At 38.2% G+C, this 13556-nt stretch overlaps 1 protein-coding gene across 1 annotated transcript in view; it reads right to left on the minus strand.

The window, feature by feature from the left end:
- Positions 1-1346: 1346 nt before the first annotated feature.
- Positions 1347-13556, minus strand: part of FREM1 (FRAS1 related extracellular matrix 1) — a 56490-nt gene continuing 44280 nt past the window's right edge. Inside the window, exons 30-36 of the mRNA XM_036403470.1 lie at positions 12473-12711; positions 11715-11762; positions 11279-11437; positions 10962-11087; positions 10177-10292; positions 2912-2997; positions 1347-1546 (exon numbers count right to left, since the gene is read on the minus strand). Of these exons, the coding sequence (XP_036259363.1) occupies positions 1347-1546; positions 2912-2997; positions 10177-10292; positions 10962-11087; positions 11279-11437; positions 11715-11762; positions 12473-12711 (974 nt within the window). The remainder of the gene's footprint in view (positions 1547-2911; positions 2998-10176; positions 10293-10961; positions 11088-11278; positions 11438-11714; positions 11763-12472; positions 12712-13556) is intronic.

Below are 13556 nucleotides of genomic sequence, written 5' to 3' on the forward strand. Positions count from 1 at the left end.
TTCATTTTTGTTTGGGTTTTTCATTGTTTCTGTTTGTTTGTTTGTTTTTGTTTGTTTGTTTTTGTTGTTGTTGTTTTGTTTTGTTTTGTTTTGGGGTTTTTTATCTGTTTGGTTGGCTTTTTGGGGTTTTTGGTTGGTTGGTTGGTTGGTTGGTTGGTTGGTTGGTTGGTTGGTTGGTTGGTTTGGGGGGGGTTTTTTTGTAATTTTAAGGCTGGCAGTAAAAATTTCCAAAAGCAAGCTTTTGACAGGTCAAATATAAATCTACTATATTGTTACAAAATGGTTATAGTGCAACTGTATTTTTCTAAAATAATAAGTTCTGGCCAGCTGTTTTTTTCCTATTAATTGCTGAGTGTTAAGCCATTCTTAGAAATAAATCTGGATTTTTAAAAATTATTTTTAAAAGCCTCAAAATCCCTAATAAGGACTTAGATTAATACTTTTCAAAAGCCATAGCTGCTTTACTACAAAATATCTCTCATGATTACATTGGTTTATACGCACATATAAATCCTATTGATATTCATGTATCAATGAATATTCCCAGATAATATCCTAGGATTAAGTTTATATTTTTTTAATAAATCATCATTTGCTGTAAGATTTGATTTAGAGATGTCCCATTATTTAATTACACTAAAAATTACACCACCATCCTGCAGTTCCAGGAAAAAAAAAAAGAAAATTTTTGCTTAGGAATGTGAAAGAGATGCAACTCTGTATGGGCAGATCCATTAGGTTCTGAAGCTAGCTTTGGGAGGTAGAAGAAATACAAGGCTTTGTTCCTGTTAGTACTCTGTCACCAGGCAATGTCCAGCCATTGGTACTTTTGTAAGATGTACTTGGGTATCCACCAAACAAACAGTACAGTACTTACATGGCATCACTCACATCATCACCCAGAAGATCTGGTTTTAGGCAACTGTCTACCTTTATTTCCAGCACCAGCAGCATTCCTCTTTGTGTTACTGCAGAGAAAAACTGCAGTTCACAACTCTTCCTTTAAGAGCCAAGCGAATCAATTGATTTAAAGAGATTTCTTTAAATCTTTCTTTAAAGAGAAAGTACATTTGCACAGAAGTGCGATGAAAGCCTTGAGACGCAGCTCTTTGGTATAAAAATACTCATAAGTAAGTGACAGATCAAAGTCTTTGGGGAGATTTCAAAACCTTAACCTGGGCTTAGTTTTTGCATCTGATCTCTTTACCTTCATTAGTTGCCAGTGCATCTGCACCTCTGGCAGCATATAAAATAAGCCTTGCTGATGATTAGAATGGTTTTCTAATACAGCAAACATACTGAAATAGCATGAATGTCCATATTCTTTCAGAGACATCCTCCATCCATTACAACTTTCTTGAACATATATAGCTGTTTGGTTTGACCTTCTTGCAGTCAGTTGCTTGCCATTTTCCTCGCTTCTGCACAAATACACAATTTCTTCCTCTCACTGAAAAGTGGTAGGAGCCTCTTCTCCAGTTTATGTAGGTTACAGGCTCTCCTCCATTCCACTCCCAGTGTCCAGGATTGACTTGGTCATTCAAACCTGTGTGAAATGAGTAAGATCAAATCAGTGGTGTTTATTGTCACTGGAGCCAGATGCCAAGAGAGTTATGCTGTTCTGTAAGTTGTTCTTCATTAAAAAATGCATACAGTTGCATGCTGAGAGAAAAGAAAACATCTGATAGAAAACAAGCAAAACACAATTTAGGATTTAATTAGTTCACTTGAATCACAGTTAGTGCCATATGAATAAAGGAAAGTACACGTCTCTGCAATAGTGCATATCTAAAATGTTTTTTTCTCCTTTCATCTATTGTGTGTCTGTGACCTCATGGGCTTCTCTTTCGATATTTGAAATAGCAAGGAGTCTGGGCAGCATCAGATGCCTTCAGATTTCTTCTGAATATAAAATACTGCAGATCTTTATGGACGTGATTTACACTGTTTAAATTAACAGTTGTAAAACTAGTTTGTGTTAATTAGTACAATAGAAAACATATCTTTTCCCCTAGCCTCTGAGTTACTAAGACCAATAGGCATGGCATAATTTCAGACATGACTTGTCTTCTTATGAGAGACCATAATTGGCACGACAATCTTTTACTCTTTATCTTTGTCAAATAAGTTTATTTCTTTCAAGTTAGCAGAATTATGATACCATTAAACACAATCCAAAAATAACTATTTTTCTAAGTTAATTTAGTATACCTAGTAGGTCCATCTCAGCAAATTACTAAGAGCTGATTATCACAGTTCAGAATCAGAGAGAAAGAACAGCACTGAGGACAGTGTAGCAGAAACAAGGTTCGAAAAAAGCAGTAGCACTTGTATATGAGCTAAGGCAGTAATTCACAGAAAGGAGGTACTAAGACCCATCCAAATTCTTTCTATTTATCATTAAATATTAAGTGCCTAATAAGAAGTAGCTAAATCTGAAATGATATGATGAAATATTCTTCAGCTTATCATCTAATTAATTCATAAGATTTCTAACACAAGACAACACCATTAAATTAGGAGTAAAACAAATAATTATCTAAGTTAAAACAAAATAAAAGAAAAAGCTAAATTAGGGATAAATAAAGTAACAGTTGAAAGAAAGATAAGATAAAATTGTAGGAGCTGGAACTATTTTCTTCAGCTTGTGTCAAAATAGGAAAGGTTTCAAAGCAAAAACAGTCCAGCAATAGACATCATGATAAACACATCTTTTTGATAAAGACTTATAAAAGTAGCCAGGTAAATTATGGGTTTTTGGTTTATGCCTTGCACTGAAATAATAAAGCAGCAGAAATATGAGAACAATACAGTGTTTGAAAACTGGGCTTGAACTGCTACAGCAGTTTCTGCTTTTCAACATGCACAGGAACTGCAATCTGCAGGGGGAACTTGCAGCCAATATACTTGCCTATCCAAAAGGGCATCTTCCCACTGAAGTCCCACAGCCACTGCATGTGTTGTTCATTAGCTACACTTGTTAGACTCCCCAGGTACCTAAGCTCAACGAGAGAGGGCAGAGTAATTAGCATTCCACAGGGTGACAGACAGCTCCAATCAACTTATCAACAATGGGTGTTGATTGTACTATAAAGCATATAAATAATGAGTCACAGGAACACCACAACTTACTGGCATGAAGGAATAATTACATGAAGATGAAGTCTTAAAATTGTAGATTACCTGGGAGGAACCAAAGTCCTAATCTGGTTTCTCTAACAGAAAAATTAAATCAGTTTGGCAACTGAAGGAAATGTATACCGGAAATATGTGCCTCATACTCACAAACTGTGTTTTAAATTATTGGCACAATTATTGATACCTTATTTTCCATAAAATTATAAACTTCCTACACTGAAATCCAAGCCACTGAATGATACAACTTCTTCTATCTGGTAGTAGAGCAGGAGATATCTTTTTAAAATCATATTTTGACAATAATGAAGCTTTGAATAACACATTTACGTGGTAATGTGGTTCTGAGAAGTAATGATAGAATCCCAAAATCATAGAATGTCCTGAGTAGGAAAAGACTGAAAAGACCATCAAAATCTAGCTATTGGCCGTGCACATGACAGCCCCAAGAACCACAAAATGTGCCTGAGAGCATTGTCCTAACACTTCTTGAACACTGTCAGGTTGGTGCTGTGACCACTTCCTTGGGGAGACTGTTCCAATGCCTGACCACCCTCTGAGTGAAGACCCTTCTCACTATATCTAATCTAAATCTCCCCTGTCAAAATTACACACACATCCTCTAAAATCAACATTCGGGTTGTTGCATTATCCACCCCCCCTTCCATTTCCTTCCTCTGCCTCTATCCCCACCCTTTATTTTTTGCATTTTCATCCTTTTCAAACAGAACATCTTCAACAAGCTGAGATATTCTGTTTCTCCATCCTCCTGTGAACCTACACTCAGTAAATGCAGGTATCCCATGGGTTCCCCCAGTTGTTCATCACAAGAAATTTGGTATCTGGAAAGCAGCACATTCTTCAGAGGATTATCTGCAGTGGCTATGCATTTAGTTCAAATTGGAGAGAAATTTTGGTTTGTATTAAGCAGACAATTTCTGAATTAAGTCAATGCATAAGCTCTGTTCTGCATTTGTACTTATAGTTTGCCAGCTCCAAAGGAGGATTTGCAAACTTTAGCCACTGAGTGGCCTTGCCACTGAGAAGTCTTCCAACCAGTACCAAACACACAAGCACCAGCAGGCTATTCTTAAGCCATTTAAAGATCAGGCTAAATCTTTGGTCAGTAAGAGACAAATGTCATTCTTCACATTTGCTGGGAACTGTCAGCCATCAGTGGCTCCACTTTCTTATTTATCCATCTTTGTGTCTGCCTTGGTATATCACCTTTTTACATGTCACACCTGGTGTTGCCATCCCTCTGATGCTGAACATCTGGTGCTGACGTTTATTTTGTCCCATATTTCTGACTGCTGCTCAGTCTAAAAGTGATGCCAACCCCTTCAGCCTCCCAGAATATCCTGGGTGACAGTTGATAGGGCCAGAGCAAACAACGCTGTTCATAAAAACATTTTAAGAGAGGGAAAAAAACTTTTCTAACATCAGAATAAGTAAATGGTATTGTAAGGATTTTACTAATTTCATTACTTTTGCCAGATAACAGAGACAGAAGATCACTATTGCTCCAGATGAAGTGATAACTCTCTTCTTTAGGAGCTGGGGAAGCAACCAGGCCTGAAGAATGGCATGGCAGACTTGAGCTCACTATGGATACCATGAGCAGATGTTAGAGTGAAAGCCCACCATTAAGCATGCTGCCTAGTTAAAGATCCATGCTTGGAGCTCCATTCCCTGTTATTGCCCTGTATGTCTTCTAAGAGTACTGATCCCATGGATTTCATATGATGCCACACAAAGGCAGCAGGAAAAATTTACATGAGAAGAATTCAAAGTAGTAGTCCACAATATTCTGCACAGTCCATACCACAGAAAATCTGGACCATTCCTTAATCTGGGCCCACAGAGCCAGGATATGAAATAAATTCATTGTGTTTCTGAGGGGGGATGCTCCTGCTGCAAAGTCCTCCTCCATTATCCCTGCAGGCCAACCAAAGCAGAAGGGCATGGAGCTGCCCTCTGCTCCATGCTGCACAGTGGATCTGCCAAGGCCAGCAGGTCAGCTGGGTGTTAGCCCTTGCCTGTGCAATCACAGCTGCCCTGGGGCAGGCACTGTGCAGTAACAACAGGCCCATCAGGAGCACTCTGAGTTCCTGGGCCACCAGAGAACAGCCTGTAAAGGTTCACACTGACACCTGTGTACACTCTCCTCAACTAAAGGTGTGGCAGAACAGCCTCAGAACTGTCTGGTAGCAGTCAGGATTGTGCACCCTCTGTGGTAGAGGCCCCCAAAACTGCACCCAGTGAAGGTGTCAGCCGAGCTTAGCTCTGCCTCTCATCAGGGTGAGATGTGCCTGTTCCACCCTTGGGACAGGCTTCCACTCTTCTGGGCCAGTCTGCCAGGCACAGAATCTCTGGTGAGCTAGGAACAAAGCTGTTACACTAACAAACACTGTCAGGAATTTTCATACTCCATCTTCTTCTACAGACAGAGTCCAGGAAAGCACGCATAGCTAATTCAGGTTCTCCTCTCAAGCTAACTGCTTCAGCAGCAGGATTCCATTCTGCCTCCCAGGGGCTTGCACTGACCAAATGGACCTGAGAAGAGGTTTGCACAGCAGTTTCTGTGGTATCACTACTAGGTGAACAAGAACAAAAATAGAGCATTTTATCTGGGTTCTGCTTAAGGACACTCAAAACCCAGGAACTAAGTAATTTACTTTAGGTGAGCATAAAGCATTATGCACCAAAGAGCATCAATATGTGTCAGTAACTGCTCTATCATTTATGACATACAGGCGTAGTCTGAGCAATAACAGTTTCAGACTTCACATACCAGGGAGAGTCTTCATCACTGTGAAAGGAAAGCACTACAATAATTATAATTTAACCTAATCTTTTGTCTATAGGAGTGCTTTTTAAGTACAGCTTCACAAACACATTACTGAAGAGAGAACAACTGTTCTAATTGTTATACCTGTTTAGGGGGCTTGTGTATTTTAGGGAAAACCATCCTGAAAGAACATAGCACTTCCATAATGTTACTCACTGAACCTTGAGGCATAGGATCAGACACCGGAAATTACAAGATAATGTTATTTATGGAGTGTGCATCTAACACTTCCTAATGTAAATTAGTCAAGATAAGGAGTTATTGTGCCTTATTAGGGAAAGAACCCAAACAAAACAAAAAACAAACACCAACCAAAAGAAGCCACAACAAACTCACACACATCACTTTTTTCTGTGCTAAACCATCTATTTAAAATTGTTCCTGCATGCTTTATAATTTTTGTTATTGAGTCAAAAGCATCCTTTATCTTAGAGAAGTTGCACAAATTATGGAAACATTTTGGGTAGCTACTGACCTTGAAATATTATATGGAAAATACTTAGCACAAAGACTTTACTGATTTTCTATTAAATTGCCTGATGCATTTAAGAGTCTTGCACCATTTTGGTAAATTTAACAATGGCAAAAGCACACTTGACTAAGTATGAAGGTCTCCATGGGACACAACATTTTATTTGAACTGCTGTAGTAAATCTGTGTCCTATACTGATATTGAAGGGTGTGGGGGGTGACTGAAAGACTGTGCTTATCTCAGTCTTTTGTTTGGTCACCTAGGGAGTTATCCTGATGCCTTGAAATAGGTGTCTAGTGTTGCTTACAACACCTCTTATCTTTCAGAACATTCAGATGAGAGTGGCAGACATGATGCAGAGCTTGCAGGAGCCCTGCACTTCCAGACTGGCAGTTGAAAGCCAGACAGCATACACAAGGCCTTTAAAATTACTCTAGGTACCTGGATTCCTCTGCTGGAATCACACACAATAATATGAGTTAACCAGTCGCTTAGAGAACCAGTCCTAGAAGAGGACTGATGTTCCTAGGGAACACTGAGCCATCATGAAGTATCTAATCTATTACTTTAGATGGGGTTCTGCCTGTCATTCTGAAGGACTGGGGCCATATGTAGCTGTTCAAACAAAATAACGTGTCCTGCCTTACACAGCTAGCAGTAAAGGACCTGAAACCTAATAATATTTGAGCTTCAATTACATGTTCGACTTCAAAAAAGATAAGGGTATAATATGACTAACAAGGCAAAAGACACAACTGTGGGTTCTATCTATGCAGGAAGGGAGAACTTCAGTGTCAGCAGTGAAACCATCTCACACACAAGTGAGCCCTGCTGTGCTGACCCTTGGGGAGGACATGTTCCTATTGGATAAACAAGAGCTGTGGCATAAATCATCAAAATTGCTTCTAAATCAGACTGCTGTGGGATCACTCAGCCATAATATCCCCCAGATGCTTCTCTTCACGTTGCCAAGAGTCTCTTCATGCATACAAACAAAGCTAGAGAAATGAGTTCTTAAACCGCCTTTCTCTCCAGTGAATTGGAGAATGGTTAGAAATAGTGCAAGATTTTCCCAGCAATTAACAGAGATTTCCCTGTACCCCCATCCCCAGTTTAACACTGATATATAGAAACTAGAATCAAGAGAAGCACTTATTTTTGTCTGCTTCTACCCTTGAATACAGAAACTAAAGAAAAGGGTTGTATACCACCTGCAACAAATGCATACAGTGTATATCAATATAAACTCAAACAGGCCTGCATTAGCCCATGCATATGTACTTATGTCTAGACAACAACTGCTTCCACAACAAATAGCATTACTGTGATGGAATAGAGTCATAAACTATCATGTTGGAAGGAACTCTAAGGATCATCTGGCAAAAGGACAGTCGAGACAAGATGGGCCAGCCCTCAGCCTAGCTAAACCTTGAAAATGTCTGATGTTGGGGAATCTGCTATCTCCCTGGGGAGATTCTTCTAATGGCTGATCTCACAGTTAAAAAAAAATTCCCTTGTGTGTACTTGGAATCTTCCCAGGAATAACTTGTTCTCGTAGCTGTTCATCTTTTCTATGTGACTCCTAGTAAAAAGGAAGTCTCTATCCTCTTCTTAGCCACCCTCTAAATATTTAAATACAGTGATAAGGGCTCACCTATGCCTTCTTTCTTCACATGGCAGGCTTTACTGTCCTTTGATCAACTTTGTGGCCCTTGTCCAGACACTTTTTAGCCTGCCAACTTCTGTATACTTTTTGTATAGCCTGTTCCCAAGTCCATCATCTCAAAATTGCAAGATTGTCTCAAAAAGGGTAGGGCAGGAGACTGTTAGTGAATCAACTTCAACAATGCTTGGGCTCTTTTTCCTGTTCTGCATAATAGAAAAATTCTAGCAAGACAAATGGATAGGAGTTTAAAATTATGCCATTTTTTGTAGCAGTAAAAAATTATTCTTTTTTCATGAAAGTTGGCTGATTTACTGAAAGTCAATTCTAATATTTTCATTTAATATCTAGTTTGTTGATCTATTGAAAATTGAGGGCTGACCTCCATGGTAGTTTTATTTCCCTGTTGGAAACATTTAAATGTCAATAGAATCCGTATTAATAACAGAAACACCACAATTAGTGGTGGTGATGATTGCTGGAGGAGCTGGGGAAAAGCACAAAATAAAATTTAATAAGTTATGTTCTTTTACCACATTTTAGCGTGTTCCTGGAGCTGTACTTTTGTAAATTAGTTCCAGATGGAGGCAAGGAGTACTCCATTTACTAGGATAAATCTTCCTTAGTCTATGATAGTATGACATTAATTGAATTAGCACTGCCCTAGGAGTCATTTCCTTCTGGATTCAGTGATATGCCTTGATTTTCTGTGTAGCTTTTTTAACACTGTCCTTTAGTTACTGTTGTTTACATTTATTTACTTTTATTCAGTTTAGTATCTACATTGCACACTATCAAGAAGCTACCACTTACAAAAAATATGGGTCACAAAGACCACACTCTTTTAGAAGATAGGAAACACCTCCCAGAAGAGTGACATTTGGTTCCAAGAGATCAATTCACTATTGAAGCCTTCAGAAAAAAACCCACAATTTATAGCATTGCTTGTTAACAAGTAGCATTATAAAAGCAGATAATAACAAAAAATTTCAGGAGCTGAAATTGTAAGTAAACCAAGTATTAACACAATATTTAGGGTCAGCTCACAAGAGGACATAACATTTACATTTTAATAAAAAATATCTTCCATCAGCTGGGAGGTAGTAGTATCAAGACTTCTCTTTTGCATGTTACCAAGACAACATAATCTGGCATAACTAAGTGGAATGAATCAATGCTTGTTATGCATGCTTGGCCATGATTTACTGTTCAGCATGTCCTTCCATTACTTTAGGAACATACGCTGTTTCTATCGTTTCCCACTCTTCCCCATTTCAATTTTCCTTTCGAGTAATGGAGAGGTCTAGAGTAATGGAGAGGTCTGTTTAAGCCCCTCCTATTTTTCATATTGGTTTCCAACCTGGTGCTCACAATTCAGGATAAGGTACAGAGCATATCTATCCTTGGACAAGCTACATGATATCATGGCTAAAATTTTTTTCCAGTGCTAACCTAATACATCTAAAACCAAAATCTCAAACATGTATCTAGAAAACAAGACTGACAGGTTTTTTGTCTCCTACTTTGAGACAGCTATTATTATTATTACTATTGTTGTTGTTACTGTTGTTGTTGTTGTTGTTGTTGTTATATCCTTAAAAAGTCAGAAATGCGCTGTTAAATTGAATGTAAAAGTTTTCAAATAGTTACAGAATCTTCAAAGCTGCATCTTCAGAAGAATACAGTGAGGCACACAGGAGCTGGCTATATTTTACCATTCCTATATCAAGAGGAGGTAGTGCCAATGAAGTGGTGGGTTAGAGAGGAATAAATTCTGAATCTCTACTGACTCTTGAGTTTCTCTTCTCCCAAACTAACTCTCCCATTAGAAAAATATCCTCACTGCAGATGGACAGCTTTGGGAAACAACCACCTGAAGCATTATGAGACTAATATTTCTATCGTCCACTGTGTTTGAATCCCAGGATTTGTGCAGTTTTGGGGGTAGCTGTGCAGAGCAGCCAAAGCTTGGCTTATCCAAATAAATTTGGTCTCAAGAGCAGCATTCATCTCAGGGCAACAGCACTGTACAGCAAATGCATGATGGTCTCTTACTGATCTCTGCAAGCCTGAGCAGCAATGTTCCAGGTGACCTTGTGATTCACTACCAGGAAGTAGCAGCTGCCCTCATGATAAGTCCATCCAGAGGGACATTTCTTCATAGTTACCTCCTAAAATAAAAGAGGAAGAGGTAAAGCAGACTTCTGTCTGTGCACAGATAGTCTGTGCACTAGTGTGCACAGAATTAAACCAAGCATGAGCTTTGGTGTCTATAAATAAAGATAGAGCATTGCTTAAAAGATTTAAACAAATAAAGCCTGACAGAGGATCCTACAGTTTATAATTAGTAGTTTTGATGGTGACAGTAGGATTCACTTCCAAAAATCTTCTAAAGACTTTGTATTAGTTTGGGCACCATTTTCTGTCTCCTGTACTCTCTACAGGGAAAGCAGTGCATTAAAATTCAGCATGACATCTTAAGTGGTGGGGGGAAAGTATGTTTACAGAATACCTAAGTAAGCTTATTTTACTAAATTCCACCTTTTCTCCCACATACTTCATTCACTGACTGTGTTATGTCCCCATTGCCCCAAGCACCACAACACTAGTGCTCATGTGGTTTGTCCAGGAGCACCTGCGGATGACAGAGAGAAAAGGCAACCACAGCAGTCAAGTCCTCATCGTATTCCTGGGAAACTTTTGTTTCTGCTGAAAGCAAACCTGAATCTGGTTTACATTTGTGCCCTTTTCAAGTAAATAACAGGTCCTCTGCTTTAGGGTATCACCAATCCTAGACTCCATGCTCTGATGTAGATACCTACACATTGCTACATTTTTACCTTGCTTTGGGAATTCCAGAATTTCCATGATATCCCATCACACTGAAATAACTTCTGTGTGCTTTCTTCATAATGCAAGAGACCTTTTAGATCTGGTGTACAAGCCTTTTGAAAAGATTTAATGTCCTGGAAAGAGAAAATGTCATTTGAATATTTGAAGGAAAATAATTACACAAAACAAGTGAAATGAAACAGATTAATTAGGTCTTATATTAAAATTGTCTGCCATGAAAACTCTTCTAGGTGTTAAATCATTTTGGAAAACAACATGACTGAAAACAGATGGTGAAAATTCCCATGGAAAAAAGATTTCATACCTTATGTCTTGATCTTGGTTCAGCTGCAAGTTCTGCCTTATCAGCCAGTGGGATTTCTGTCTTCCTAGAGGAGATTACATTTATCTGTGGTTGTGCTTTCTTGTTGGTTTCAGCTGAGGAGGTGTCATCCTCTATTTTGAGTGATACAATCCCATGATACTTCATTTTACAGTATCACACAAGAACAGGAGAGGAAAAGAAACAGTTAGTATACACAAGCAGCTCTTTGATTTAGTTTCTTTAAACTAAATTAAAAATAATAAAAATTAATTATTTTACAAATTATCACAAATAAAGGGAAATTACACCAAAGAAAAAGAAAGATAGAAAAATAAAGTATTAGGCATAACAAATTTTTAGGAGCGATAAAGCCTGGAAAGAGCAGAATCAGAAAGAAATCATGGAAATATCCAACCAACACCCCTAATACTCTTACTTTGAAAATCACATCTGTTTCATTTCTAAATACAGATGAAGGAGGAACCTGGAAAACACAGAACAGCAGAATGAGATGGGTATGTTCATGTATTATAGAAACAAGACTTTATGCAACATTTACTACTATGTTATACATCATGCAGAGCATGTCTTGGTTTAGTTCTTTCTCTTTTAGTATAGAAGCACATCATTTCTGAAAGGAGCCATTAAAAAGCACAAATTACAGGTGTAATGCTCAGTGTTCATAAAAATAGATTCCTGTAATTTTTAAGGTCACAATAGCAGAAAGTTATTGAATACCTAACTAAATCAATATAGCTTAAGCAGGAGAATCAGTGGAAAAGGTTTAATTAACTATTCCCTGTTTAAGCTAACAGTATTTTCAGCTTTATAACTTCAGTACCAGATGCACAGCTTCTATACATTTGCCTAGTTCCACCAACTTCTAACTTACCCATAATTTTTATAAGATTGGAAGTTTCATAATTGCTGAAGTTGCTTCATGCCTGTTTCCTCCCCCAAGTCTTGATTTTATTCCTCTCTTGCATACATGGATCCAAAATGTTTGGTTTGTTTTTTGGCTTTTTCCTTACAGTTTTTTTTAAATAGCCCCAGGTCTGACTCAGAGCAAACTCATGTAGTTTATAGTTACTGTGTGGTCAGATCGAATTGCTACAAAAATGACAGTTAAATGAAGATGTCACATCACAATAAATTCACAAATCAGTTCATCACTGAACTACAGAAGTGTCTTACTATTCTGCCATTTCCAGTTACTCTCAGCCTGGTCCGTGACCGATTCGCCAAACTGTGCTCCTGCCACAGATCCCCTCCATGCCCTCTCATCCCTTTGGAGGGAGGCAGTGGGATCCTTTCCAAGGAAACATTGCCAGGCCTGGAAGGTGATGAGGAGCCTGAGGAAACTGGAAACAGCGTGTGTCTCCCCCAGAAGTCATGCTTGCTTTGGCCAGAAGAATGGGAATAGCTGCATTGACCTGAAAGCATAGAAAATGGCAGATGGTCAGCTTTAAGTGCATGAGCAAATACTGGTCATGTTCACATGGGCACATAAACAGCTTTTCCTTAAAAGCTGGATGATTCTTTCACTTGAAGTAGTTGATTTGCTGTTTGTTCAGTCACCCTCATTTCTGGGGTTATCTATGACTATAACTGCAACTACTATCTCTATAAGTAAGATTTTATATGTGATGCATCTGTCTACCCACGGGTCAGAATTCAACCAAGCATCTGCTGAAAACACCTGCTTTCATTCTTATACTGGGCTTTGAAGTGCTGGGGTTTTTGGCCATGAATATACAGGTATCTTTAACTACCATTGATGATATTTCCATCATCTCCAGAGAAGCTTCTTGGAAATCCAGGATACTGTTGTTTCAATGAAGTCGCTGCATCAATTAAGTCCTGATTTACAATAGGAATATTTAGAAGACAAATTTGAAATTTTAAAGTGTCTTTTTGTAACATGAAGCCTAATTCATTGCAATATGTATATTTTAAATATTGTTTCACTAAACACCAGCAGAAGAGACACTCTTCAGCAGTCAGACGCTGCAACTGCTTTTCTAGTTATTTCTATTTTTCTACCGTTTTCCTATGATTCTGTTTCTACAATTGGCTCCTTTTTGGTCTGATTTCAGACACGCCACATTTGATCACTGAAAAATATGATAATGCAGTCTTCAAAGACTAAACTATTTGCTGTGAATTATGGACTATGCTTTTTAAGTCTTGGAAAATATATTGCTAAGAGATGGATTAATTTGCTACATTACTTTTTGAGAGAAGAGTAAATCTCTTTTAGAGGGTGTGTAACAACTAA

This window comes from Molothrus ater, chromosome Z (assembly GCF_012460135.2).
Source record: "Molothrus ater isolate BHLD 08-10-18 breed brown headed cowbird chromosome Z, BPBGC_Mater_1.1, whole genome shotgun sequence".
NCBI classification, from domain to species: domain Eukaryota; kingdom Metazoa; phylum Chordata; class Aves; order Passeriformes; family Icteridae; genus Molothrus; species Molothrus ater.